General features: G+C 44.9%; 1 protein-coding gene and 1 long non-coding RNA gene across 4 annotated transcripts; one reads left to right on the top strand and one right to left on the bottom strand.

Annotated features, from left to right (window-relative positions):
• The first annotated feature begins 173 nt into the window (after positions 1-173).
• Positions 174-11,022, top strand: LOC136023811 (uncharacterized). Of its 3 annotated transcripts, none has more exons than XR_010616708.1 (4): positions 174-356; positions 9,389-9,533; positions 9,808-10,041; positions 10,571-11,022. It is a non-coding gene; the product is annotated as an uncharacterized LOC136023811 (long non-coding RNA). The 3 variants fall into 3 exon arrangements; XR_010616709.1 differs by lacking the exon at positions 174-356 and adding an exon at positions 8,076-8,678; XR_010616707.1 differs by lacking the exon at positions 174-356 and having other exon boundaries at positions 8,076-9,533.
• On the bottom strand, positions 1,699-14,182 carry CAPZA1 (capping actin protein of muscle Z-line subunit alpha 1). The gene is made up of 10 exons (XM_065698717.1): positions 14,078-14,182; positions 8,588-8,651; positions 8,280-8,331; positions 7,368-7,431; positions 6,067-6,273; positions 5,607-5,686; positions 5,095-5,173; positions 4,535-4,606; positions 3,856-3,918; positions 1,699-3,245 (listed from the first exon to the last, which is right to left on the bottom strand). The coding sequence occupies exons 1-10, from the start codon at positions 14,114-14,116 to the stop codon at positions 3,105-3,107; spliced, it is 861 nt and encodes a 286-aa protein (XP_065554789.1). The 5' UTR covers positions 14,117-14,182; the 3' UTR covers positions 1,699-3,104.
• Between the last annotated feature and the right edge of the window lie 241 nt (positions 14,183-14,423).

The following is a 14,423-nucleotide window of genomic DNA, read 5'->3' as shown; positions in this document are numbered from 1 at the left end:
CCCCCCCCCCCCGCCTTGTACCCCACAGGGGCACCCCAGAAGTGCAGGGCTGCGGGAGCCGAGCGGTGGGTACCAGAGGTCTGGGCTTGTTGCCCCCCCCCGGCCCGTAACACTGGCTGGAGTTGCCCGGGGGGGGGGGGCAGGAGGGGAGCCCAAGTGCTGGCAGGGCTGTATCCAATGATGAGGGGCAGGAGCTCTATAAATAGGGCAGCGGCAGGAGCTGGTTTCCTGTACTGTCACCCTCCAGCCTGCCCAGTGAGGATGGTGATCCCCGACCTGCCCCTGTAAAACAGCTCCAGAGGCTGGGACTGCTCACAGCACTGCTTGGGCCCTGTCTGTGGCCTGGGTGTGTTGGGGTAAGTCTGTTGTTTTCCCTGCTTTAGCATGGGTGGCCTTTCCTCTGCCCCAGGCCATGCTGAGAATGTGCTGCTGCCTGGAGATGCCTGATAGACTGATGGTGGAGGGCTCCTTGTAGGCTGTTTGATGGCTCTGGGGCTTGGAAAATGGGGGTGTAGCCTCTGAAGAAGTTGCTTGTTGGTCTTTCTGTCACATATTGCAGGCAGAGTCTTGGAGCTTTAATGTTTGGTCTTGCAAACAGGTAGGAAAGCCCTTTCCATTGGGTGCAGCTGAATAGCCCTGCTGCTGCCTGGGCTGGCTGTGCCTTCCCTGGCTCGCTCACGCTGCAGTGCCTGCTCACCGTGACTCCTCTGCGGTCGGTTTGACTCTTGCACACTTCAGCAGAGCCAGCACAGGGTATGTGCTGCTCTGGAGCTGGCCTCAGTCTCCACTGAAGCCTTTGGTCTCCAGCAGACCACAGGCCATGGCTGTAAGGATTAGGATGCTTCTGGGCATGTGTCACTGCTGGGCTGGTGCTTTCTTAGCGCGCCAGTGGCGATCGGTCACGTGAAGAGGTCCTTTTCCAAGGAAAAATAGGAGCTGGGAGGGAGCTAAGACTGGGATAGCTGAGCCTGCTGTAAAGAAGGCTGGTGGGGGAGAAGGGCCAGGAGTGGGCAGGGAATGAATCGCCCTAAAGGATGATTAGCTAAAGACTTGGAGAAGGACAGAGAGATAGAAACAGTCTTCAGGCTGGAACAGGCGGTGGTGAGCTGCTCACAGTGTAACTAACCCAGAGCGGGGAAAAGCCTTGAGGCAGATAAAAGCTCTGCTGTGTGCACAGCGTTATCTTGGGCCTGGTTTCTGCTCCACATTCTTGGAATTACTGCAGTGCTTGTCTAGATGGGATCATGGCCATAGAGCACAGCACCTTTGATGCTTGTCCACACAACCTTTCAACTCTGGGCACTGCGGGCAGGGAGGTGACTCTTCTGCAAACACTCCACTGGAGCACTGGCCTTGAGCACCTCTTTGCTCCGTGGCATGCGGCACCTCAGAGATGGTTCACCCAGCACAGCATGCAACCCGCTGCCAGTGTTTCAATAAGCTGAGGAAAGGTGCTGTAGATGTTTCCATGAGTGGAACAACCTCATTTGCTGCTCTCCCTCATGCACAGGGCTTCAATCAATCAGTGCTCTTTCAATTGGAAAGCTCTCAGCCCTGCAGCTCCCTGGCCTATGTGCCAGGGTGGGAGCATCACCTGTGGGTCTGCACACAACACCAGCCCAGATTTCAGGCTGGTGCTTGTAGATCTGCCTCCAGCAGGAGCTAACAGAAGCAAAACCAGGAAAGACCAGACACAGATGGCTTTAAAACAAAGACCAGTGTATTTTCACTAGACTATTGGATACAGAGGGTGCCTGGAGGATGAAAGGTCAGTCTCAACAGCAAATACAAATATATTTTATTTAGACAAAACTTCTCACAAAGGATAGACACACTTATTTTGTGATGTTACTGTGCAAAACCTGAAGTGGAATGCACAGGCAGCCCCATCCCTATCTTCCCAACCCATTTGTGTATTTAAACCCAGGAAGACACTAGCCAGTTTAAAAACCACAACTGCAGGAAGGCCCAGTGATAACCAAGTGCAAACAAAGCAAAGCAAGCTCACCAAAGGTTTAATTTTGCAGTAAGTACATGTTCTGAGTTCTGACTGAAAGGCAGACACATGCTCCTTCAGCCTCCTCTTACAGAGAAACTCGTAGGACTGTTGTTTTTTGCTTTTACAGCGGGGAAGAAAAGCAACAGAGCAAGCACTGGGAGAGCAAGAGATTGATACCAAAATCCCCTTTAAGATAATAAGAAACTGGCCATGATTGAGACAAAATGGAAAGGGTTTTTTCTCTCACTTTGGTGCAAGTTTATTTATTTTGTACACTATCCATCCATACACCTGTGATACAAATTCTAGGAACCTGCCACAAAGCATTGAAGCACAACATACCTATTGTTCTGTAGACACTTGCATCTTTAATCACCATCCAGACTACATGGATCAGCAGTGATTCAACACAGGAGCTTGTAGCTCTGTAAAAATGCAAATGCCTTATAACCGTACACACACAGGGGAGGGGAGAGCAAAAACGTTCACTTTTAGGGAACATGGCTCAAATCTTCAGGTTAAAAACCCACTAATTGTGTCCCTGGAAGAGCTGGCTGCGTGGAGGGGGGTTCTATAAAGGGTCTTGTAAACTCATCTGATATAGTACAACCTAAGCCTGCAGGCTTTTGCTCTGTGGAGGTCAGGCTACACGAGGACTCGCTGTCTCTTGCATTTACTGTATCTTGCAGCATAGCGCTGGGGGCTGTTGGCAGATTTGACAAACTTACTGGAGTACCTGGAGTGCTGTACACGGGTGAGGGGAATGCTCTGCACCCTCAGCTGTATTTGTAATAGGGCTTTTCCAGCTAGGAAGTTTTCCAACCAGTGATTGAAAACAGCTACACTTCTGAGCCATGAAATGTGGCTTAATTAAAACAACCTATCAGTAAATGCAGTCACAACAGGAAGTTTATGCAGCAGGAAACACAAAACACAAAGACAATGCTATTTGTTCCACAGTTCTCTCTGAGGCTAGAAAACCTGTTAACTTTGAAAGCCCTAGAAAAATGCTGCACTGGTTTAGAAACCATCTACTTGGCATAGGACCACATTTGTTTTTTTGCACACAAACATTTCCTCATCTCCCCCGATCTCTCTTCCTGCGTTAAGCGTTCTGCATCTCTTTGCCAATCTTGTAGCTGAGGATTTTGTTCCAGTCGATCTTGGTGCGGGTGACAGGAAGCTGCCGGCGCAAGGCTTTGAAAGTGGTGTCTGACATCGTCTGGTAGTTTTCGCTGATTGCTGTCTGCAAAGGCAAGTAGTGACAGCAGGGGTAAGATACTCTGAGAAAGCATCACCGTAAAGTCCACAACCCTTTTCTATGAGGTGAAGACATACAACAGTCACTGGTGTGTGTACACAAAAGGGTTTCTATAAATTCCCCTTACAAACCTAACGGTATCTCCTTTGGTGTTTCACTGACTTACATGTACTGAGTCCCTTTATACACAAGCTGGGACAATAGAAAAAGCTGTGACACAAATTTCCTCTTCAGTGTTTTTAACTATCCCAGAGGAAGATTCATAGACTCACCCATTCCTCTTCCATGCTTGTTCCAGGCATCGTTTGTAGCCATTTAAAATAACCCCACAGCAAACCTGATTCTTAATTATAAATAGCTTTCAAATTTATTCTTTAAACAAATACTACTGCCCTTTCCTAAGTAATTCTTACAATCAATACCAGATTCAGCCAGAGACAGACTTAAAGGTCAGTTTTCCATGTTTCCATTAGCTGTAAATGGAGACTGGCACGATTCCATTATAGGTGGGTGGAACTAGATAATCCTTAAGGTCCCTTCCAACCCAAGTCATTCTGTGACTCTGTGATTCTTATTTAACCACCACCAATCTTACCTGGTACTCGTTTTCTGCATTTTCTATTATCTTAATAAATTCCTTGGCTGTCTGGACATCACTCTACAAAGGGGAAACAGAAATGTCTATGTTTAAGAGCAACTTACAAAAGCTACATGATGCGTTTCTTCTCAAATGATAGGCTGAGTATAGATGAAGTGGATAACTTCAGTAGCTTCTGCCTCATGTTGAGGTTCAAGATAGGGGGTTGGAACTAGATGACCTTAAGGTCCTTTCCAACCCTAACTGTTCTAGGATTCCAGGTACTGGCTAGCGCTTGTGTTCCAAACTGGAGCAGTACTGCACCCTAGCGAGCAGAAGGGAAGTAGACCTTCATGGTACAGATCAGGGATTTCAGGACTGTTGCTCCCCCTCACTGTACTAAGGACTTATTTTCCCTTAGTATACCGCTCTTACTGTTCACAGACAGTTGTGCTTGAGACAGAAAAGCACATTTTGACCTCTTGAACCGAATCTTGCAGGATAAGCTTTCCAATAGAGACTCCTAATACAACCTAAGCAATTGAGAATGTGTTTCCCATGTGACTCTAAACACTACAACTATGCTGACTAGTCACCCTATAATTATATTACTCTCAAATCAAGAGAATGTGGTCATGAAGTGTTTATGGAATAAAACAGTTGCTTTATCATAAACCCAATCTTTTAGCATACTTACTGAAACTTGTACAGAGTCCTGGATATCTTTATGACTAACCAGTTGAACATTGCCATCTTCATAATAGTGAACCTGAATAGAGAAACGAAATGCAGGTTATCATTAACACTCATTTTGCAATCCCTAGAGCCCCCAATGCCACTAGAATGGCACAAAAGCACCATTGTGCCAGTCTTCTCTGCTTACGTGGAGACTAAAAGGAGGATGGATTTTCTAAAAGGTTTCATTCTTTGTCAAGACTGTTCAAGATTATGTTAATGCAGTAAACGCCTGGAGTTGAAATAAGAGCAAGTATAAAAGAATTCATGGTATAGGTTTTAGCCCTATAAAGTGAAGCAGAGTTGGAGGCCTATAGGGTAATGCTATAATAAACCACAGGCCAGACTGCAGATGATGTCTGAAACACTACATTTAACTTCTTGAATTGTATAGTGTAATAGCATCTTGACTTGAGAAGGACATCTTGGCTACACTTCAGCATCTCATTCTGAGTCAAATGCATCTGTGTAAGGGAAACACGATACAGCTTTTTTCTGCTACTGCCAGAAAAAGTAACCCACCTGGATTTTGAGCACTGCAGCCACTTGAGCCATCGGTGGTGTGATGGTAAACTTCCATTCTGATCTCCAACGACCATTCCTAACACAAGCAAAGCATGAAAACCATTTCCAAAAAGCTCAAACAACAAAAAGAACCAAACTAACCAGAGCAAGTTGTTTCTGCTGTCAGCTTATGACCAATATTACAGTGCCTTGCATGGCACTGAATTAAGTTTCTGAAGCACAGCAGAACCCCATGCAGCTTCAGCACAGACTAGCTCCGGTAGCTCTGGAATATGTAAGCGGGTATCTGTCTGCCTAAAACCTTTTTCTCCGGATATGTCACTAAGCCACATCGAAGGCTTTAGGGAAGTGCCAAAGGGGTTGCAAGGAAAAGAGACTACAGAATGAGAGAAGAACTTCTTTGGAAGCCCAAGACTATTTGTTCTTCAGACTGTGTCAGAAAACATACATGATGGGTTTGTTTGAGGACTAGTAAAGGAAGAAAATACACTACATTGAAATAGTCTTACCAGAAGTTTTTGGGCTGGAACTGGTGGCTCTCAATACAGGCAATAATTGTCTGCTGCCCATCTATAGATTTACCATAAACCTGTGTTTAGAAAAAAGAGTTAAAAAGGCCCAAGAGCAGAGGAAAGCCATTCTTCATTTCTGTTCTTGGAAGCATTGCAGAGGCTTACTACTGTGGTATTGCACTGGGAACATATACCACTAATGACATTGTGCAACACCTCCACACGTCCAAATAATGCCTCCTTTTACTTAACCAAAGGTGCTCAGGTGCTTGGTAGTCATGACTACGAGAAAGAAGATCTAATACTGTGTGCAAGCAAAATATTTGCACCCTTTTTGGAACTTCTTAATCCAAAGTTGGTGAAAACACTCGTGAGGCTGGAGAATTCCAACAGCACTGCCCAGCACAAAGCACCTGACATGGAACAATGAACTTTCAGGGAAAGATGGATACTCAACAGTACAGAAGCCATTGGGGTAATGATCTTTCACATAAGCTCTCAGTGCACTGTCACAGGCATCTCTCCATTGCTTTAAAGCCGATTCCGTGTCCTCAGGCTGGGGGTCACTTGCTTCTTTCCTTAAATGATCAAACTTAAAAGAAAGTTTGTTTCTTGGGTCTAAAAATCTGCCGTTGCCCAGATCACCATGTTCTGTGATTAAGACCTGTAAAAGAAGTTGAAATTAAGACATACTTATGCTGCTGTAAATGTGTTGCTTAGTGTTTTTCCCTATCAGAATAGATATCAATGTTTCCATAGATTCTTTCTTTGAGCTACAATAGTACTTGAAGAAAGAAGGATTTTCAGTAATAAATTCAACTAAGAGTAGCTTAGTGAGGCTGGAGTTAAACTTTGCTCTTCACAGTAATACTGGACTTAGTCTTCTCTCCCAGAAATGGCTATATTATAATAATGTGCAAGTTTAGCCTAAAGTTGGGCATCCTTAAAACACAAAGAGGTGGTTTTGCTTTTGAGGTTATTTCTGCTGTTTTCCTGTCTCATTTCTAAAGGAATCAAAAAATTTTACTCTGGGATTTATCATTTATTGTCATGTTCCATGTTGCAATAGCTCTCCTTCTGGTGAAGAAGGATAGAGATGTGGCTATTTCTAATATACACCAACTAAAGTACACAGCAAAGTAGCACTGTGCCTCCCCTCTCCTTTGCCTTATTCACCATAATTCTCTGGCTTCCCAAATATTGATTTTGGGGTTCTTGCAGGCTGTTCTGTAACTTTCTCTTGTCAAAGATATTTCTACAGACAGCCCTCTGAAATACTTCCCTCCCATGAACATATCCGGAAGAGCAGGAAAGCTATGGAGGCACCTGGCTTGGTGAACAGACCAGACATATTTTGTACAGTAGCTGGGAATGGGTTAAAAATGCAGAAAATGGATCTACTACTGCTTCTCAGTAGGAGCTGTAAGCAGGCAGCAACATAAGGATTTGCAAGAGAGCTTTAAATAAACAATAATCTTTATTTGTTCATACTCCTATTTAATAGCATTCAGCAAGGACCATTACTTAAGGGACAATGAATTAGTTACTGGGTAGTATCAGACAATGCTTTAGAAGAATGTTTTACTTATGCCGCTTCTATAAGAACAAAAGGTTGGTAACAGAATGATGTGGGGAGAGGAGAAGAGGTGGTAACTTCTAAGTAGAATGAAGCTAGCCAACATCTTGATGAAACAACATTTTTATTGGGTTTGCACAGTGTAGTAATACAAACCTCAACTGCACAGAGTCTTCCCTTACCTGGTCATCATACCCTTCTATCTTCACCGGAGTGAACTGATCCATGTTATACTGTGCAAATGCACTGTAAGAATTAAAAGAACATGAACTTTGGCTGTACATGCACATTTATTTGACTACAGTTAAATGTACAATCAAAAGTAGTACATGGTATGATTTGTATTACAGAAAACTTCAACTTAGCAAATAATATACATGAGCCCTTTTAAAGGATTTTTCAATACCTTTTATTAAAGACAGCTATAAAACCCCAAGTCTGAAGCCAGGTTCTTTTAGTGATGATCAGGAAAGAAGAGAGTTCAAAAGTGGAACAGCAGGCAGCCTGGGGGAACGTGAGCAGGCCAAAACAGGAACACCCCAGCTCCCATTCAGACAGCAGCGAGGTAAGCAAATGAGTAGACTAATATTCACAACAATCTTCTTATGCAAAGACCTGCTGAGTGACATGTCACATAGCTTGCAGTAAGATCTTAGCATCAAAAAGCTTGTGTGCAATAATCTTTAAACACCTTCTGATGAGACTGTATAAGTAAACAAGGTATTTTGAAAGCTTTTCTTTTTAGGGCAGTTCTTCTTCTAAACCTTAGCTAAGGATTACTCAGTATTTCAGGCTTCACTTGCTTTCCAAATCACGCTTCAACAAGATCAGACATTCCTGCTGCTGCAGAGTTAAAACTTCTTGGCAGAGTGCCTTCCTGTCAGTTTTATATGGCCTCTACAGTATAAATTCTGACTTAGGGCTTTAAAAAGAATCACCCATGCCTTTCATTATGTATTTTGTTGGGAGGATAAGGAATTACAGAAGATTGCTCTCAATATAAGAAATAGATGGCTTTGTCACAGAGTGATGGGTGTAAGAAAGCATGCATCTCTGATGGTAATTTCACTCGTGTTTGAAGTATTAGTACTTACTGTGCTGCTCCTTCCCTGAGAAGATTGTCATTGCTGAGCAGTAACCGGACATCTGGAGAACAGAGAGTTCAGGTTATCGGGGTTTTAATCAAATGTTTCTCTTTATGCATTTCATTTCCAACTGGGCAAATACAAACATTAAAATTATTACACCATTTCATTAAGCATGTGTAGTCACAGGATGACAGCATGCATTTCCCTCACCACTTCTTAACCTTAAAAGCACTATATTGTGACAGAGCCTTAGACTCTTATAATACATGAAATGTGAAGAAAACGCCACCAATCATTTTACCTTCTTTACTTACCATTGAACACTTCATTGAATTCTCCAGGGGGTGCATGAGTGATGAATTTTGCAGCTATACGCACCTACAGAGAAGCAGAAAAGGAATAAAGGTAATTCACTGAGTTCACATACTGCAACCTACACTGAAGCAATTCACCATCAATATCAACTCTGACAGTGACAGAAGTGCCAGATTTAGGAGGAAATCTAGGCATGCACTGTCAAAGTAGAAATAATCTTTTAAAACTAGATTTTTAGTGTTATGTAGCAGAATAATTCTAAGTGTACTCAAGAAGAAGCTCAAACTTGACATGGGCACCTGTGAACTGTAAACAGTCAGGTAAATGGCAAGATATACAAAGAATAAGAAACCACTCGATTAAAAGTGTAATTGTAACTAGATGGTAACTTGCAGCACAACCTTAGAGCTAATGAGTGTTTGACACATCACAGAATCCCAGAGTGGTTTGTGTAGGAAGGGACCTTAAAGCTTACCCAGTTCCAAACCCCTGCCACGGGCAGGGACACCTTCCACTATAGCAGATTGCTCCAAGCCCCTGTATCCAACCTGGCCTTGAACACTGCCAGGGATAGGGCAGCCACAGCTCCTCTGGGCACCCTGTGCCGGCACCTCAGCATCCTCACAGGGAAGAGCTTGTGCCTAAGAGCTCATCTCAATCTCCCCTCAGGCAGGTTAAAGCCATTCCCCTTGGCCTGTCCCTACAGGCCCTTGTCCTGTCCCTCTCCGGCTTTCCTGTAGCCCCTTTAGGCACTAGGAGCTGCTTTAAGGTTTCCCCTTCAGGAGCCTTCTCTTCCCCAGGTTGACCCAGCCCAGCTCTCTCAGCCTGGCTCCAGAGCAGAGCTGCTCCAGACTTCATAGCATCTCCATGGCCTTCTCTGGACTCACTCCAACAGCTCCATGCTCTTCTTATGCTGGGGGCCCAAAAGCTGGATCAGAACTGCAGGTGGGTCTCATCAGAACAGAGCAGAATCCCCTCCCTTGACTGGTCACACAGTCTGCTCATGCTCTGGGGATGCAGCCCACATCAGGGTTGTTGGTTTGGGCTGGAAGTACTTTCTGCTGGGTCATGGGGAGCTTCTCATCACACAAAACCCCCAAGTCCTTCTCCTCAGGGCTGTCTCAGTCTGGTCTCCACCCAGCCTGCATTTCTGCTTGGGACTGCCCCAACCCATGTGCAGCACCTTGCACTTAAGAGAACCTTACACCTTATATTGCAGGACACTGTGATTCCCTGTGATGTAACTTGTTTGTTGCTGATGACTGGCTGAACGAGATGCCACAGCTTCACAGCAAACAGCCTGTGAAGTAGCAGAGGTTGATCCCTCAAGAAATGGAGCAGTAAATCAATTACATCAACTGCCATGGCACTGCTTCCACAGCTAATTATGCCCCATGGACTTTGAAAAGCCACATATGTGCTCAGCATGCAGAAGGCACTACGGAGATACAAGGTAAAAAGCTGGGAATTGGCAGAAGTGGGGAAGGAAAAGTGCTAAAATGAACCAGAAGAGTCAGACAAGAGCCTCGAAGTGAAAGCATTCAAAATTGAGAAGGTGTTGGGGTTGTTTTTTGCGATCCCCTAATGCTGCCCTGGTCACTCCTAACCCTGAGCAGCAGACACACCATTTGTGCCATTCTGTGGCTTATTGCTCCTCCCATCTTGTAGTGTTTTCTTGGAAACTGTACTGTAGCTCAGCCATGAAGTGTCAGAGTAGTGGAAGAACCCAGAGATGTGAAGCTGTGAGTAATATAATAAATAACTGAAAAGGCCAAATATAAGGAAAACACCTGAATGTCTGCAACCTTTGAACCTGGAACGGAAAAACACCATTCTCTTCAAAAAAGTAATAAACCTGCACTGTGCTCTGAAATCCAATATACATGTATTGCACTGATAGAATTTAGGTGGTCTAGGAATTGATTCTGCTGAAACTAGTGAGTTTATGGTTTTCATAATCGAATCTTTTACGGTTTTTACAGGCCCAAAAGGAATAGACTCATCTTGGAACACTTGAAACAGGAAATGTCACAAATTAAAACTCTCCCTTGGAATAATGAAAGTCACATTTCTTGCAATAAGCACAGCTAAGCAGCTGGGCAATGAGCCCTCCTGCCTCAGCCATTTATTGAAGGTGACTGTAGAACAGTGCTCATTACAACTCTGGTTACTTTTTCTACTTTCCATTCCAATCAGTAAACCAAAGGAGTGTGCATATATCCATCCTCTTCAGCTGAATTATGCCAGAGCTTGCTTCTCTCAACTGTACTCCCTGGTTTAATTCTAAGTTGTTGTCTGTATTGTTTGTCACATAATGATTTAAAGCAAGCCATGAAAGGAAATAAATAACACCTTCCCAAACAAAGGGTACATTGCCTTATTCCAACAGTGTTGTGTAACAGCTTTGCCTTAACTGGACTGAGCATCTATTATCTTCATGCTTTAAGTAATTCTACAATGAAATGAAACCATAAAGACTTGTGTAATTGCTGCAATACAGAATGGCAAACTACTTTCTCATGGTTTTCTGTTTTTAGGTAAGTTTTGTGAGTATCCAACAATCTTAAAAATGCAGCTCTTGCTGTTTGAAAGTTTTCACTATCTACAGAACTGTAACAAGGAGAGATTGCTCCCACAGCCTTGTTACATTTCACTATCAGATATTTGGAAGGTGATGAAGATAATGTGTAAGTAACTAAGAGAGATACTCCTGCTTCATATTCTCTGTGGCCTTTGCTGAGAGCCAGCCCAAAATAGCTGAGAGGCTTCTGAAATGACACCACGTGCTTTCCTAAGAAAGCACGAGTGGAAGCACTAGCGCAGGTGTGTCCCTGTGCTAAAGTGTGGCACTGTGCTAAAGCACTTCATGCTGTGATGCCTGTTAGTGGGAGGACTGTGCTAGAATACATCCTGCAAATTAACTCCCCAGATGAACAGATTCCCTTCTATGAGGTGCTTCAACATATGGAAAAATAAGGCCCCTAAAAAGGCATAAAATTTAGTATTTTATGAATTTCTTCATCAGTGCTGTGGCTGCAGAACTGTACTACTGTACTGTACATGGAACCCTCATAAAGGGGACGCTGTTTTAATAAGCTGACTTTTAGATCAATGGATTCTCCTAAACAGATCCTTGTGGAAAAAAATAGGAAAAAACTGAAAAATCAAACCCAAACCAAAGTAAATATTACAGGAGAGATTTTTAGTCTTCCACAAACTCTTTTTCCTTGGAAGGATGAACAAAATTAAGTCAACATAGAAATAAGCCCGCATTTCAACCAAATACTATCACAAAACCAGCCATCAACAAAGAAAATTCTGCAAGTGAACGGTGTTCACTTTTCTAAGGGATTCCTGGCCCTGCCTCTTGTGTGGAGCAATAAAATCACAGAATCCTGGAATGGTCTTGCTTGGAAGAGACCTTAAAGCTCATCCAGTTCCAACCCCCTGCCAAGGGCAGGGACATCTTCTACTACATCAGGTTGCTCCAAGCCCCATCCAACCTTAAACACAAAGCATTTAAATCAAACTACTGAAGTCAGGAGTGGAGTGCAGGAAACAGGCTGCGGAGTAATTAATTCTAAATGTCAAGCATTTGAATTGCAGTTGGTTTTGAGGCTTGTTTTGTTTCAAAGTGGTGTCAGCACAGTAACAGGATGTTCATTTGCAGAAGCACCAAAACAAGACTTCTGCAAGCTGACCTACTTCCTGGCCAGCGCTGCCATTTCAGGTGCCAGCAGAACTCACTTCCTGCTGCTGAAATGGGGAAAGTGGCTGTGAGAGGCTGCTCAGCCATGAGTGTAACTGGCAAAATGGCAGCACGATGAACTTAAGTAGACAAAAGGGTATGCTGCAGCAGACCTTACACTAAAATGAATCCCTTAACTTACCTAATACACAGAGAATAAAGAAGTGAGGCTTGGGAGGGGTGCAATGAATTAATTTTGTTTATACTGAAGCACTGGTAAACTCAGACTTAAAAAAGGAACCTTATATAAAAGGTCTAGACCTATCTATATCTAAATGGTTATGAAATGGACCCTACAGTAAATCTTCACTGCATGTTTCTTTTTCAGATTCTCTATCCTTTTCTACCCATGCTTGGCATGGAGCTGCTTTAAACTGAATCTAGGTTGCCTGAGCCAGGACGTGGAATAGAATGTAAGCTCCGATTTCAAGTGAAATCCCATCTACTCTGCCAGATACAGCACTTGGGGGAAGCGTAGTTCTGAAAAGCCACTTTTTGAAGGACAACTCTTCCCTGCAAGTGCTTTGAAAGAGCTGCAAATTTCATGTGAATGCAGAAAAAGGAGGAAAAAACCCCACCCAGTGACCCCAAGTCCTTGTACCACTGGCTCTCAGTCCCAGACTAAATCCCTAGCCTAGATGCAAGCTTCAGTTTTGTCTTCATTTTCACATCAGATGCAATGATAACTTCAATTATATCAAGTGAAATTCAGCCAAATGATACCAGGGGAAAATAGTTTATACATCACTGGTTAGATCTCAGTTATGTGCTAAAGGCCAGATCAATTCAGTTCTGGAATTCTTTTTTCCAACAATGCTCATGCCATCTAAAATATTAACTAAAGGATGAGTTGCACCTTTAAAGCTCTGCTTGATTCACAATGAATGTCATTGTAATGAAGCTGAAATTGGCAGTTTAAGGGAAAAATGAAAGCAATCTCCAGACTTGCAAGATCCTCGAAGATCCATGAGCTTAATACCTCCTCTAGAACATTAAGAAACAAAGCAAAAAGCTACATGTAATATTTGTTATGATGTAAGGAAGAGTAACAGCATTTTAACTACTGTTGTAGGCAACTAGTGTTAACTGGCACAAAAAGTGAATTTCATGTGTTAAATAGCATCAGTGCTACCTGTTCCATTTTCCCCTTCCCTGTTTGCTTCTGCTTAGTCCCTCAGTGATATGGGTTAGTGGTGGACTTTGCAGACCCGGGGGAATGGCTGGACTTGATTTTACAGCGCTTTTCCAACCTGGTCGATTCTGTGATTCTACTGCATCCAGGATAATTTGTAGGATCAACATCAAAGTTACTGTCAGTAGCTGAGGCAAGCAGAAAACGTGCAGACGTGCTCTGAAGACCTTCTGGAGCCCAATAGGTTGCACAGCACCTTCTTAAGACGCCGCTAACTTTGTTGACCAGGGAAGAGCAAGCGGAAGACCAAAAAATGTATTTCCACACCCAAAGACGCGCCGAGCCCCCGCAGCCGCACCGAAACAAACCCAAAAGCAAAGCGTTGCTCTGGTAGGTAACCGCTGATTCCCGGCCGCCGGCTTCTCACCAGGGCAGCAGCGGCCCGGCCGGGCTCGGGGGCGCGCCCGCACCGGGGCGATGTGAGACCGGGCCACAGGCCAGCACACCGGGAACGGGGGAGCCTCCTCACCACCTCCCACCCACTACCCCCCGCGGGTGCTGTGCGGACAGGGGTACCGCCCGCCCGTGAAGCGGCAACCCCTTCCCTACCTTCTCCTCATCCGAGACCCGGTCTTCGAAGTCCGCCATTTTGGCAGCTCTGGGCCCGGCCCCGCGCGGAGTATGCCGGGAACGGCGGACCGCGCGCCGCCGCCGGGCTGGCCCGGAAGCGCGCTCAGCGCCATGTTAGCTGCGGGCAGACGCCGCGGTGGCGGCCATCGTAGGAGCGGGCAGACCGGGAGGGGCTGCGCTGGCGGAGCCGCCGGCAGCGGCAGCCGCGGGGCCCTGTGGGGCTCCCGGGGACGCTCGGCTCTCGCTCCGCCGGCGCAGGAGCGGTGATGGGCCCGGGGAGCAGCCTCCCCGCGCCCCTGCCGCCCGCCGCGCCCCGCCCCGCCGC

Source organism: Lathamus discolor, chromosome 19 (genome assembly GCF_037157495.1).
Source record: "Lathamus discolor isolate bLatDis1 chromosome 19, bLatDis1.hap1, whole genome shotgun sequence".
Taxonomy (NCBI): Eukaryota; Metazoa; Chordata; class Aves; order Psittaciformes; family Psittacidae; genus Lathamus; species Lathamus discolor.
This window is presented reverse-complemented; position numbering and strand designations above follow the sequence as displayed.

What these genes read in the sequence shown, in the direction of transcription:
- CAPZA1 (XM_065698717.1), bottom strand. Translation starts at nt 14,116, where the DNA reads ATGGCGGACTTCGAAGACCGGGTCTCGGATGAGGAGAAG. An exon ending in ATTCAATGAAGTGTTCAATG is followed by an intron (nt 8,332 to 8,587) that starts GTAAGTAAAGAA and finishes TCTGTTCTCCAG; the next exon opens with ATGTCCGGTTACTGCTCAGC. An exon ending in TAGAAGGGTATGATGACCAG is followed by an intron (nt 6,274 to 7,367) that starts GTAAGGGAAGAC and finishes CTTCTTTTACAG; the next exon opens with GTCTTAATCACAGAACATGG.